General features: G+C 43.8%; 2 protein-coding genes across 2 annotated transcripts; one reads left to right on the top strand and one right to left on the bottom strand.

Annotated features, from left to right (window-relative positions):
- The first annotated feature begins 1,399 nt into the window (after positions 1 to 1,399).
- LOC133105645 (eukaryotic translation initiation factor 4E-binding protein 1-like) lies at positions 1,400 to 6,146 on the top strand. The gene is made up of 4 exons (XM_061215865.1): positions 1,400 to 1,483; positions 1,804 to 1,963; positions 3,934 to 4,125; positions 5,345 to 6,146. Exons 2-4 carry the CDS (start codon positions 1,828 to 1,830, stop codon positions 5,374 to 5,376), a joined length of 360 nt encoding a protein of 119 aa, XP_061071849.1. The 5' UTR covers positions 1,400 to 1,483; positions 1,804 to 1,827; the 3' UTR covers positions 5,377 to 6,146.
- A 2,124-nt stretch (positions 6,147 to 8,270) lies between these two features.
- On the bottom strand, positions 8,271 to 10,319 carry LOC133141512 (nodal homolog). The gene is made up of 3 exons (XM_061262083.1): positions 9,974 to 10,319; positions 8,772 to 9,484; positions 8,271 to 8,423 (listed from the first exon to the last, which is right to left on the bottom strand). Exons 1-3 carry the CDS (start codon positions 10,317 to 10,319, stop codon positions 8,271 to 8,273), a joined length of 1,212 nt encoding a protein of 403 aa, XP_061118067.1.
- Positions 10,320 to 14,999: the final 4,680 nt, after the last annotated feature.

Here is a 14,999-nt window from a genome sequence, read left to right as displayed (position 1 = left end):
ACGGCTCTTCCTCTGCGTCAAAACTGAGCTTTTCATTCGATTTCCTGTCCTCGGGGTGCAGGGTGCTCCCTCAGGGTGGAGGGAGGGAGAGCCCGCAGTGTGACTGGCTGAGGGGTAGAGTTTAATAGAGCTAGGGCAGGGGTGCAGGGTGCTCTCTCAGGGTGGAGGGAGGGAGAGCCCGCAGTGTGACTGGCTGAGGGGTAGAGTTTAATAGAGCTAGGGCAGGGGTGCAGGGTGCTCTCTCAGGGTGGAGGGAGGGAGAGCACGCAGTGTGACTGGCTGAGGGGCAGAGTTTAATAGAGCTAGGGCAGGGGTGCAGGGTGCTCCCTCAGGGTGGAGGGAGGGAGAGCACTCAGTGTGACTGGCTGAGGGGCAGAGTTTATAGAGCTAGGGCAGGGGTGCAGGGTGCTCCCTCAGGGTGGAGGGAGGGAGAGCACGCAGTGTGACTGGCTGAGGGGCAGAGTTTATAGAGCTAGGGCAGGGGTGCTGGGGGGGTGGTTTCTCCATGTTTCAAAAAGTGCACATACACTCAAAATAAAGGACATCAAATATAAGGTACATGAAAAATGTTCATAGAAAATATTAACTGTTGCAAAAACTAGAGATCACCTATACTCCTTTAGAATGGATTAATGACATTATTAACGCAATATCATATTACTATATACTAAGGAATGCAACTGCGCACATGCACAGAAAAATGTTTTTAATATAAATATATGTATAAATATATGAAAAAATCTATTTAATTAGAATGCTATGCACCCTTATAGTTATGTTATGGATGTACTTTTAGCATCTTAGTTAGAAAATATGGAAATGCCCACAACATGGGGAACATACAGGCTGTGTTGGTATTTTAACTTCTTTTTTTATTGTTCTGGAGCGACAGAAAAAATAAATATATATATATATACAAGCCTTTTCATCAGATTCAGTCTGACATGGAGATATGTATAAATCATTTACCCTGTACACCAGCTCAAACCATTTACAGAAATTAATAAAGAAAATGATGAAATGTGAATGTTTTATGTACTATTGTCACTCACCTGTGAATGCATGTGTATATGTGTGCATGCTGTGTGTATGTTTGTGTGTGTGTGTGTGTGTGTGTGAGAGAGAGAGAGAGAGAGAGAGAGAGAGAGAGAGAGAGAGAGAGAGAGAGAGAGAGAGAGAGAGAGAGAGAGAAAAAGAGACGAATGTGTCCATTTGTGCTTGTACAGCCATTGAATTAATTATTTAATAGTGCATTACAGAATGTATTCGAATAAGTATAACTCTATTCTAATAAATATAACTCTAAGTGTAACGCTATTCCGGACATTTCCAAACAACAATTCCCATAATCCTCAGCAAATAACACACAAGTCCTGACAGGGCCGCTTGTGGCGTGTTTTATCGTATTACAGTGCAGTTCCTTCCTGCCATCGCTCTGTCGAGTGCATGTGCGTGGTGTGTATGAGAGAGTGCAAGGAACGTGGTGAGGTTTAGCTACAGAATTCGGCCTGTTTTGTTGGCTTGCGTGTGGGAATGTGTGACAGCATTATTTCTAGTATTATTAGCTGTAAATTAAATATTTTATTTTTGTAAATAGATGTCACACGGTTTTGCAAAGGCCATTGTACCCTTTATGTTGGCTGTTTTTGTTTTTGTTTTGCAGACTCCAGCCTTATGCTAATTTGCTAAGTAGCTAGATAGCCCTGCTCTTGCCAGCTAGCTGTATTGCTGTTGTTGTTGTTTTGTTTTTTTTTAGCTAGTTTGCTAATTGTTGACTGAGATCGCAGTGTTGCATCTGGTCAGTAGTCACCGACTCGTACTGTGAAGATGTCTGCGGGCTGTCAGAAGACGTTTAGCCAAGCCATACCAGCTGTCAGGCGGGTGACCATCAGTGACCCTGCGCACATGCCGCAGGACTACTCCACAACACCCGGAGGAACACTGTTCAGCACAACCCCGGGAGGTAAGCTCTAAACAAATCCCGCATAAAAAATTTTAAAACTACTCTCCTGCGATAGAAGGCGAGCATGCTGTGCAGGTTTTGTAAATTGTGCGTCGCTACATAACGTGCTAGCCAGCCAGCCAGCTAGCTAGTTGCTACATGCAGCTGTTGACTTAAGGTTTTTACATAACTTAATACAGTGACATTCGTCACATTAGCTGATCGGTAGACTGTCACTAACTAACGAGCTAACTGCATCTTGCGTGTTAGTTCCTGCATCTTCTGACGGGGAAACGCGTATCTCTCCATTCAGTTGTGCGTTGACCTGTTGTTTGTAAGACGCACGTATCATGTAACTATACTCCGTAAACACGCTCAGTAGGTCTGTTTCATGCTCAACGGGTTAAGCATGCTTTTATGTTGCGACGGAGGCCATTGTCACTGGCGTCTCGCGGTCTAATCGCCCGATGAAAGGAAAGCATAACCTTACGTAAATGCATGCAAATTGCATATTTTGACTGCACGTTCGACAGGCAACAGTGTAATCATTTCATGTCATTCATATTCGTGCCGCCGATGTGTCAAACGTGTGCATGCACATGCAAAATCCAGTGAGTTCTGCCGTGTGCGATTCGAAACAAAATTAAAACTTAGCGGAACAAAAACGTATCAACACAACATAAGAGACCACAGACCTTCCACGAACGAATAGGTTGGTAGGTTGGTGTGATCATCTGGCCGATTTGTTTTTGCTCCGTTCTTAATCTAAGACCTAATCAAGTTGTTTCTGCCGTCCGACAAATTGGTTTTTAACATCCATGTCTTGGTTTAGCATTATCTTACAGTCATTTAGCTGACCCTTTTATTCAAAGCGCTAATCTTTTCGAGGCTTTTTTTTTTTGCTTGGCACATTACGATTGCTGTTTTCTGTTCGGTGGGGTGGAAAATAGTTTCTAGTTCTAGTGGTTTCACGGGTGGAAAAGATTTAAGTAAAGGAAGTAAACCGGACGCTGTCATGTTAAGACGTATCCTGCCACAGCGACGGACTCGTGCTTCTGCTTTTTCGAGTCGAGCTGTCATCCGAGCTGTTCGCTTTCGTCAAGTAGGCTAACACACACCTACCCCGCCCGCGGTCCGAGGCTTTTAGACGGAGGTTCTAGCCCAGGACACATCCAGATGTGTCTGAGTTGACCCCGCCTAAGGTCATCCGCTGACAGAGATGTAAACAACGTATTGCTGATCTCTGACACAACCTTATTCAGGGCTTCCGAGTCCCTGCTAACGAAATGGAAGAAAAAGTTAGCGCTCCGCGATACTGTCCTAAAGGGGGAAGTCAGGGTGGCTGTGTGTGTGTGTGTGGCTGTGACACATTAGCTGTTTGCTCACAGTGCTTCTGGCAGTACATTTGACTCCAGTAGAAATAATCTCTGTCCCTTAGGACACCATATACCCACCTTCGCGGAAATAAAGCAGCCACTCATCATAGTGTGTATTTATAGTGAAAGAGTTGCACAATACCCTCAAATAAACAACACGGTTGTATTCTCTCTCTTGCTCTCGGCTACACTATCAGAACAGTAGACTTAAGGCAGCCTGGTTTAGATTTGAAGGTGCACACATTTTAGTAGTAGACATGTGAATTTAGTTCACTATAATAAGCAATGCTTATGTGAACTCAGGCACTCTGTTTTCTCTTCCCTGTATTGTTATGGAACGTGGTGACGTAACTGTCAACTGCTCAACGTCAGACCTGGGTAAAATATGTAATTGTTTTGGATTCAAATACTTTTCTACACTTAAACTTTACTGAGCTTGTCTGGTGTATTGGAACCTATTAAATACTCTCAACAAGTGCAAACCCCGCCTTCTGGTCCTCTTGGTTTGCTCAGTCGGACCAGGCGAGATCAATCGAGCACAGAAAAGTATTTGAGCCCATAACATTACGCATCCCCTGATGGGTAAGAGCCTTTCCCTCGCCCTCTCTCCCCCAGGTACGCGTATAATCTACGACCGTAAGTTCCTGCTGGAGTGCCGCAGCTCCCCGCTGGCCCGGACGCCCCCCCAGTGCCTCCCTGACATTCCAGGGGTCACCAGCCCCACCAACGCCCACATCAACAACGACAAGGCCCCCCCCCGACCGGTGCCTAGCAACAACCATAGCCCCCCCGCCGACAAGGGTACCGGTAAGAGCCCTGTCACTTAAACCATTATTTTTCACCTGGTTAAATAAAAACGCTTATATAAAATTGATGAAATAAATAAATTAATTAAAGACAGAGTGAAAGGGAAGTGAGAGCAGCCACTCGCGTTTGTGATATGACTCGTATACGTGTGGAGTGAAACTGATTTTCTGAAGGGCGGGGAGTCGATTGGACTGATGAAATGAGGGCGTGTCCAATGGACATTGATTGGAGTGGAACGTAAAATGACAGACATTTGATCGACGTACACGATGACATAAAATCTTGTTTTCCAGGAAGAGGATAGGGCAAAAAAAACTTTGGCAATAAAGTACACAACTGTTACAATTTTACTTATATACTTTAAGATTGTTTAAGTATTTGTATGGTTATGAAGTATTGACTAAATTGAGGAAAAAGTTGATTTTGATTTCAGCTGTTCTTTTAGTTAAGAAGCGCAACTGTTCTCAACATTTTGGGAGACAGTGCGCTACAAAAACAGAAAATAAGTCAATCTCAACAAGTCTCAACTTGTATTGAGACTTAAGATCTTATTTCCTTTACTTTTTTGCTAAATGAGACAAAAATATTGCCAATGAGGTGAGACAGTTTGACTCATTTCAAGATTTAGCCATGGGATCCCAAAATTTCACTTTGGTATCCCAGCAAACAGTGGTCAAGCAAACAGTAACTTAAAACAAGCTAATGAAAAGTACGATCTTAAGGCTTAATTACAAAACTAGCAGTGTGTTGTAGAAATCAGTTACCTGTAGTATTTGTCACATCAGAATGAGAACGCTTGGTTAAGAACGTTTCAATTACATTTTTGTGATGTCATACCTTAAATGGTAGTTAAAAAGCACTTTGGCCTGTTTTTAGTGAACTCATGTTGTTGCATATGGAGCAGCTTGTAGGCACAGAAAGATGTTTTTAGGGAAGGAAACTCATGTTGGTGTGTTACACATGCATGTTTCCTTCAGGCTAACTGAGTCAGATTTTGCGGCTCATATTTCCCACAATCCACTGCAGCATTATTATGACAGAATGGCATAATTCTGTATTTGAAGCCCAGAATGCGGTGTATATTGAAGCATCAAAGTAAAGGGAAAGTAAGGGCAGTGGCCGCACACGCTAAGCTTCAATACATTGGATTTATTTGAAACCTATGTAGATGTAATGTGTGTGTCTATGCTGACGTGTGTCCTGTGTTTTTGACTGGAAGGTGATGACGCGCAGTTTGAAATGGACATCTGAGCTGGCTCTGGAACGGGGGAGACGGTTATGAAGTGATATTGGAAGTGATGAAGACCATGAACGAGGAAGAGCTGCTGGAAATTTGTGCACCTTTACTCCCCACCCTTTCTCAACACCTACCCCCCACCGGAAAAAAAACTTAAATAAAAACTCCAGACTCCCTAGCCCCACCCCCCTGCTCTGTTCTGGCCACACCCTCCACTCTGAAACAATCCCTCAATTCCCTCTGCTGCTGTCAGGAAATCAAATGCGCACACACCCACCCCCCTGTCCTGCTAGCTCCGTCTGTCTGCTTTACCTGCAGGTGGAGAGCAGCAAACTACAAAATGAAAACCTATGATGGATTTAATATAGATTGTGACAGAGTCATGGTATCTGTACCAAACTACTTTGCCACTTATTTCAATGGGTCGAGTTTCTTCCAGTTGTGCCTGTATAGTTGTCACAGACAAAATTAATTAACCACCCATATTATTCTCCTCTTCTTCCTCATTCCCATTCTCATTGTTTCTAATATTTTCTTCAGAATGACTCCTCCCATTCTTAAAACCATGGCTTTCCTCCCCTCTGTACAATGTTGCCTATGGAATATTAGTTATTTAGCAAAAAATATCCTTTCCACCGAAATTGTCATACTTCAGAATGTAAGATGCCTTTTGCCTGTTCCTTGCCTGAAATTTACACCATGAAAAACAAAGACATTTTACAAGGTTACACTGACAGAGGAATGAGACGATGAATTCCATACAGAAAATAAAACAATGGTGTAATTTTGTGGTCTTTGTCTCTGCGTTCTTTTTCAAACAATATACATCCTTCTGTGAAACTCCAAAGCAGTGAAATGCTTTGTCAAACACACAATGTCCTAATTGGTCTGGGATTAGTGGTACAGGGTGAAATGCTCTGTTAAACACACAACATCCTAAGTGGCCTGGATTAGTGGTACAGGGTGAAATGATCTGTTAAAACACACAGCGTCCTAAATGGTCTGGGATTACACTCGATCTCTAAAGCAGGGCTTTTGTTCTCCTGTTCTGGCGAGCTGTAGTGTCTGTGTAAGAGCCTGACCACCCAGGTCACTCCATATGACACACAATATGAGTTTCCAGTAACATGGAGCAACTTGGGGAGATTTCTAAAAGCTATGCAAATGTCCTCCCCAAGGGATATTACTGCCATACGAGCTCATACAAACCCCACGTGTCAAAATAGGGTCACACTTGGCTGCAATAAATTAATTATTAATTTCTAGAAAATGAGGGTTGGCCTTTGTTGATATCCTGGTGATAAGAGGGTTCATACATTTACAGTTGATTAGATGTGCTTAAAAAGAGGCGTTCAGTCCTCATGTAGGAAAGGTGTTCCCTGAAGTGTTCACGAGAACTCCCACCTGGAAAAGGGTAAAAATGCATGCAAAGTGAAAATGGGTACAACGTCACTGTCTCGTTAAATCAGTGGTTTCTGAGAAGACCTCTCCAAGTTCTCTTTAATGTAGATTAATAACCCCAGTTATCATGTGTATCGCCCTCAGCTGTGTACATAATGCTTTGGGGGTATAATGATGTGCTTTGATATTTTATAGTACCCTTTATATTGTAGCAGGCCTGCTACAATACTATATAGGGTAAAAGAGAGGATGGAGGAGTCATGTGTGCGGCAAAGATCTCTTTCAGAAAGATGAAATCATCACAGACAAATTGATTGGCACAGAAATAGCTATAGGCTAAAGGATTTTAAAGCGTTTTAAAAGTGGTTCAATTAGTTTGTTAAACAGAGGCCCTTGGCCAGAGAAGATGAGGAAAATAACTCCTGGCCCCACCGACAGATAAAATGATTACGTACAGAAGATGCTGCATGATTATCTGTCAGAGGTGATCGCTAGTGGACACTGGAATGCAGCACCACTGGAATAATAGGGTAATGATGTTCTCGTCGTTCATCCGCGCGCCTGGGCGAAATGAGTTTGTGGGGTCCTGCACTCGGCAGTAAAGCCAGACCTCCCCCTTAAATAACGCTTGTCGTGTTTCTGCATTGCGTGCATTTCACTGAAAAGGAATAGAGCGTTCAGGTCCTCTGAGAGCACTCCCAGGGGAATAAATCTCGGCCACTGTGCATGTTAAGTGTTGGAAAACGATTCTTTATTAAAGCAATTTATCACAAGATCAATTTACAAAAATATAACATATTTATATCAGCTGACATCAAAGCACTGGTAGAAGACCCTAACTTTGATGAATAGGTTGGCGCACTCTTAAAAGGCTACATTTAGAAATGGGGCAAGCAAGTACCCAGTTGGCTATGATTGCTGCAAGTTACGTAACAAATGTGATGTATTAAGTCAAGATTTATAACATCTTATAACATCTACTACAAATCCATATGGCAGACTTAATTATCAGTGCATTAAAATTGTTGAACTTCAACCATATATACAAATCAAGAGCTCTTATGAAATACCGACTGTAATGCACATAGCATGGACATATTTATAAAAACACAAAGATGTATTGGATTGGTTTGTCCGTAATGTGGTCTCTGAGCAGCTGTCCTGTCTCTAGCCACACGATGCGCTGAGGACACGCAGGCCAAATGATCGCTGGTGGACTGTCGCGAGCGTGGCGTGTGCTGCATGCCTCTGTGTGGTTGCCGGGCCAACGATGGGCCTCCTTGGTGAGCTCATCAGTGGCAAACACACTCTTATCGGGCCTCCTCGGCGAGCTCGTCAGTGGCACCCACACTCTTAGCGGGCCTCCTCTGCGAGCTTGTCAGTGGCACCCACACTCTTAGCGGGCCTCCTCTGCGAGCTTGTCAGTGGCACACACACTCTTAGCGGGCCTCCTCGGCGAGCTCGTCAGTGGCACACACACTCTTAGCGGGCCTCCTCGGTGAGCTTGTCAGTGGCACCCACACTCTTCCACCACCATGTCCTCGTGGTGACGCATCACCACCTCTCCGTTCTCGTAGTACAGCATGGAGAGAGGGCTCAGACGCGTGGGCACGCAGGAGGGGCACGGCACTCTGGCCGGGTGGTGCAGCCGCAGCAGGCTCTGAAATAACAAGAGGAGAGAGAGATCGGGTTAGTCACCTCTGCACTGCACTATTAAAACTAGCCACAGCCAACACTGAGCTATTAAAACCCAAACAATCACTACTGGCAATTCGATGCAGCGGAGTTCTAGAACACTAGAGTTTAAAACAAGAAAACATTCCACAGTGTTAATTGACCCACGTGGTTAAATGCGCACTCCCAGGGTTAGGTTACAAGCCCCGTCCTCTAACCTTTATGCTACACCACCCCCTCTAAAACCACCCTTGCACAGAAAATGGAGCCCAACAGATTCCAGACTATGGATGTGCTGGACGGTCTGTCCGAGGCGTATCGGAGCGTTGCTCACCTGCATGTAGGCATGGTTGGTGGGTTTGAAGTTCTCATCCACAGGGCTGGGACAATCCCCCTGGCAGCGGAAGGCGTTGTAGCGCTTGGGGTAGACGATCCACCGGTCCCAGCCGATCCGGTCGAAGTCCACCCACATGTCCACTCTGCGGCAGAGCGTGTTCTGAGCGCGCTCAGTGGCGTTGGGGCTGGCCACGGCGCCCCCTGCTGCCCGGACGCCCCCCCTGCTGCCGTGGTCCCTCCTGTGCCTGCGTCGGGCAGGCTCCCGGCCTGGGGGCCGCTCCTGGGTCACGTACTTGGAGTGTTCCACCGCCCGGATCAGGGTGGGGGGCCGAGGCCCTTCCAGGGGCACGTGCTGTTTGGAGAACACCACCATCATCACGCGATTCGCCGTGGGGTGCGGCACCCTCCTGCCCTGTGATGGGGGGCCCCGGGCGGTCACTGCCCCCCCCTCCCGCCACGCCCTGACGGCCCCGGTCATGTTGAACACCTTCCAGGAGGGCTCTGTGCTGGAGGGGGCAGCGCTGAAGCTGCCCAGCAGGAAGCGGTGTTCCTGGCCCCGCCCCGGGGAGTGGAACACGTCCACGGTCACTCGTCCCGCCGCCGAAAACTCGGGCACGTGCATGCGGAGCTCCGAGAGCCGCACGCTGTCCTGGGACGAGATGGCCGACATGTCGAAGGTGATGGACCATCGCTCCCCCTCCTGGAAACAGCCTGGAGAACGCACAGAGAGCAGAGTTAGGCACGGGAGCAGGGTTTGACACAGGCTGGGTAAAGACACATCACACTGCGGAATAAGCCTCAGTTGTGAGACTCTCACATAACATACTCCTATTATATTCATAATGGGGAGAAAATACCATCATGGTTAGCTGAATTTTGAAGCCAGAGTAACTCAGGAGGGTGAATCCATAATCACCTCCAAAGTGATGGTGTGGATAAGGGGCATGAAGTATTCAAGCCCCCACGACTGTCTACAATTTACACAGACAATTGTCCCCAATACAACAGCGCAGTGCACCAGCTCGGATTCTATACAACAGCCGGGCGTAAAAACGCACCACGCTGATCTGAAATCTTAACGTTGGCTGAAATATTTATGTACCAACAGCTTCACTGATTATACGATTTGGTTATATGTACAGAGATAAATGAACAAACAGAATTGTTAAACATGTTGCGGATCAAATGCAGCATACTCACTTTTCGCTATGAGACTGAGGACGGAGTCAGCCTCGTGCAGCGCCGGGTTGTCGTGGCCTGTGCTTCCGGTGGCGCTGACAGCTGTCACCCTGACGTGCTCTGCAGCAGTTAGGGTTCGGTACAGCTGCATCATGTACAGCGGGTATCCGTTAGGGTGGAATCCAGAGTTTTTTAATCCGAAACTGGGCGACGACAGCAGGGGAACCGAGCTGGATCGGTGAGCACCTCGGGCCCTTTGCAAAAGCGCTTTTCTGAGAGCCAGCTCCGAAGAGATGGACCCAGAGCTCACAGCGCCCGTCCAGCAGGCAAGCAGCGGCCAGAGAACACGGAACACGAAGGCCGCCATAATGATCTATCGGTTAAAAGTCAACTTTCAAATTGTCAGTAGTAAAGTGCGCAAAAGTAAAGATGGAGATGCACAGAGATGCTCTGACTCGTCCTCTCCTCTGATTTGTGCTGTGGTGCTGAAAGTTGTCGTGTATATAGTGGTCAGCTGTCCTTTGATAATCTCGGCCATTGACAAGGCTTTGAAGCGCCCCCTGATCTTCTCTGAACTTCGTCTCTGTCAAATGAGATGAAGGGGTCAATGTCGCCAAAGTAATCGTCTCTCGAAACCAACCAGCCTTTCATATGCAGCAGACGCGAGGACCATGATCGTTCTGCCGTTGTAAGTGATGTATATTTCCCCCTTTGATTAGACACCAAAACAATAATATTAGTCAAATTAATCAGTACGGGATAAAAGAACTTTGATTAACGAAAGGAAGCCAGCCACGCGAGCACAATTATGACGCATTTAAAGGTTAACTTAGACGTATTACGACTATTTTCACATCATTTGGACTACAACAATTGATAGAAATCTGTAAGTTCCTCACGATTCTTAAGTTTTAAGTGTATAATCACTGATATACATAAAACACAGTTTGTTTTGTTCTGTCGTCTGATGTTTTGTATATGTTCTTTGATTTGTATAATATAGAGAGGCTACATTTAATCTTAATTTATTGCATTTTAAGATACTGCGGCCAACGGGGATGCAGTGCTTATAGAATAAAATGTTAACTTACTGTAAAATTACAAAGTGGTTAATTCCATCTTCATTGATTCGCCGACTTGTAATGATGTAGGCTTTTGATTTCCATTTGAAGGCTTAAAAGTGTCGTAAGATCATGGAACTGTTCTCAAATGAAAAAGTACAGGTACATAACTTTTTTCCATATCCCAACAATGTGGAAAATATTATCCTTGAGCGCTGGCTCCACGTTTAGAAGTTGCGTCGAACGTAATTTCTTAATTGAAGAGGATTTGTCTGCATAACGATTCCAGGATCACAGCGTGTTTGATAATCTGTAAATATGAATAATCAAAGACCTATGGTATAATACCAGCCTTGCTAAGAAATGAAGGACATTAGCCCATCTAACACCATTTCAAACACAAACATGAAACGTGCTACATTCAGTTAATGTGCCCTTAGCTAATATCAGTGATGGAAAGGCCATCAGCAACTAAGTTCAGCAACGGCAGCACCGCACAGAAGTAGCTAAATAGAGATATGCATAACTTAAAATGTGTTTAGACCTGTAATTTAGACTACACTGACATTACAGTTAACACCGAATAAACAACAAGATGAGTGAACAATAACTGTGTAAGAAATGCCTAAATAACTAGCCTATTTTCATTTTAATTATTGTGTATTTCTAAGTGCGTTGTTGCGGTTGCAAGATTGACCAACAGTCGCAAATTACCAAGACTAATGTAAAAGGTTGAAAAATGTGCTGTGGATACAAAGTTAGAAACCACGATTGTAGATAATAACAGTAGGGGAGAGTGGGGAAATAACTGGTTTTTGGCTCAATTTTGAAAAGAGCTAGATTAATCATTTTTGAATTTAACATTCAACACGTGCCTATGATTACATAGCTACCATAATGACATTTCTGGGAACATACCATTCACTAGCAATTTGACCGTAAATACCGGGAGTGAAATGTAAGATTTAACCCCGTAGGTGGGGTGAGGGGTACACCTACCAGTCTTAATAGCTTTAAAAGTTTACACAAAGTAATGCAATTCAATACAATTCGATGGCATAGGATACAAACACAATCTTTAATGTACTAATTGATTAATTTATGTGTTTTTATAGCCTATGTATATCAGTGAAAATCTAAGTAGCTAGGCTAAGACTGTAGCCAACATTATTGATGTGTCAGGTGATGTCACCATGTAAAGATAGGCTGCGCAATTTTTCAATGATGTTAAATCGAGATAAATACAGGCTATTTACGAAGATCAGGTCTCAGTCAAACAGATCAACCCGACATAGTTCCTTATTTTTCATTTCTGTGAACAAACAAAGATGACTGCTGATTGTTTGAGCTATCTATTCTGCTTTGTAGGTATGTGTTTGTTTTATATTTTGTCATTTTATGCCATTATAGCCTATTAGATATAGACATTGGGAAAAACGTTGAATGCTCATTTATTATGCTTAAAGCCCATCGGCGCATAACTGAAACCGTATAAAAAGTTTATAAATACTCAAGATACGTTGTTCTACGTCATCTGATGCAGGCTCACGTTTAGTGGCTCCTACGGTTACTTATTCGCCTACAGTTTAAGCCTAATAAACGTAGGTCCTACTTCTTTAGCATTCAACGGTTTTTCCTATTCTGTATTGTATTGATTTCCTGTTCTGGAATCTCAGCTTTACTCCACTTTCATATGTGTAGCCGTAAGAATGCCATAATGGAGTCTATTACATTCTATCTTACACTTACTGCCATTGGTGGTATAAATTGCAGTACATTGTTGCTGTTAGGCTACTTTCTATCACCGGTGGCATAAAACAGACACCCCGTTACATTTAACCTACTTGGGGTGTCTCTGCACTTTTGATTTTAAATCAATTAATCAATTCTAAGTATATCCCTAATAAAGTTACACCCAGTCAGCACTTTATTTGGTATTTACTAGACCTATTTTTTTTTTACTTCTGAAGTCTTCTGCTGTAGCCTATCCACTTAAAGGTTTGATGTGTTGTTGGTTCAAAGATGCTCTTCTTCATACCACTGTTGTAATGTGCACGGTTATTGTGTGTGGTACTGTCACCTTCCTGTCAGATTTGACCAATGTGGCCCTTCTCCTCTGACCTCATTAACACGTTTCTGCCTGCAGAACTGCTGCTCACTGGATGTTTTTTTTTGTTTTTCACACTATTCTCTACAAACTAGAGACTGCTGTGCTTGAAAATCCCAGGCAATCAGCAGTTTCTGAGATCACCCTGCCTGGCAGCAACAATCATTCCACTGTCAAAGCCACTTAGATCACATTTCTTCCCTATTTTGTCTGAAAAATAGCTGAACCTCTTGACCACGTTTGCATGCTTTTATGCGTGTAGTTGCTGCCACATGATGGTGGTGTACAGGTCTATCTAATAAAGTGCTCACTGAGTGTGTATGGACTAGGTCTATGTTTACCCAGTTGTTTCTCAGAAATTCCAGGACTCGCAGTATAACCAAGAAAACTGTTATCAGTCAATCGAGTAAAGTGCATAACTTATTTTGTACTTGCAAGCTAGCTAGCCATAATTAGCAAACAATTACAATACATGAGTAAAAAATCATAAAACGAAAGTTCAACAAACCATGTAGTTCCCTTGTAATTTATTTTAATTGTGTGCGGTGTGCACAATACTGCAGTTTTAAGTCACACTTTTGTTATAGTTCAGCTTTGTTCCAAAACAACAAATAAATGCAATAAAATAATTTCACACCTGCAAACCTACTGTATATAAGTCAAAGATTAATGGGACAAAGATACCCATAAAGATACAGACACATGCAGACATATAGTAGTCCACATTGTTTTAATTTCAGCAATGTCTATACATGCAATAGAACAAACTGATATGACAAAATAACCTGTTATGGAAACTTATTGTCTGGGAAGTGAGGATTATGTCAAATGTGTTTAAAACAGACATTTATTAATCAAGCTGTTTTAACCATCAACTCCCTCGTTTAAATGTCCAGCACTCTTAATACCGACAGTTTTATCAACAATGAAAACATCTTACTTAACCAACATGTAAAATATACTGATTTGATTTTAGTTACACAAGATATGCACGTCTAATCTCCAGATGTGGTTCATCTACCTTAAAGCAATGAAGGTTACAGACAGACACAGACACAAACAGTCACAAAGGAAATGAATGGAAGACCATACCAACCCCAGCTGGTTTTCTCCCAAAATGCTCAATAAATCTGAAGACAGCCAAACATTCCAAAAGACCAGTGAATCAAAACCAGACCAAGGTGCAGGACTTGGATGCTAACTTCCAATTCAAACCAAAAAGTAAGAAGTCAGGACTGTTGCAAAGTTCGGGATCTTAAAGATGAGAGCATAAGGTCTGCTAGGCCGCCCCCATCAAGACACACACACACACACACACACACAAACACACACACAGTTCCCCAGTTCTGTCTCTCTGTTTATCTCTAGACCAGGCCTGATCTTTTGAAGTTCTCTATGGTCCAATGGTGAATTAGGAATTAGTTCCCTGAATCCTCTCAAAGGATTAATTACCACCCCTGTAAGGTGATAAGTCCTTCACACTAACATGGCTTATGCCTTTGAAGGGAAACTTCATTCTACAAACAAATAAGGAGAGACAAAGGGAGGGGGTTTACCCACACAATAACACCAACATGGAACTGCAGTCCATCTTTTCTACTGGGTTCCCAGCTTCGTAATGGGGCAGAGGCTTCACCATGCCATCCGTAGTGTCCATCAACAGATGCGTCTTGTCATTGTGTAAATTGAAAGTCTCCTTTTTTGCCCTCTTTCTACCTGCTAGGAGGAAGTTCTCTAGGCATTTGTGCCGTGCTAACGGTGATGTTACAGCCCTGTTGTGTGCGGCCCATCTCAGCAGACAGTCCCGTTAGAGCTGGTCTCCCTTCTGGGGACGCTGTAGGGTGACGGGTACGTGCGGCATAGCATCTTTTCCACACTC

This window comes from Conger conger, chromosome 12 (genome assembly GCF_963514075.1).
Source record: "Conger conger chromosome 12, fConCon1.1, whole genome shotgun sequence".
NCBI lineage: Eukaryota > Metazoa > Chordata > Actinopteri > Anguilliformes > Congridae > Conger > Conger conger.
Note: the sequence above shows the minus strand (reverse complement) of the source record. Positions and strands in the feature narration are given on the sequence as shown.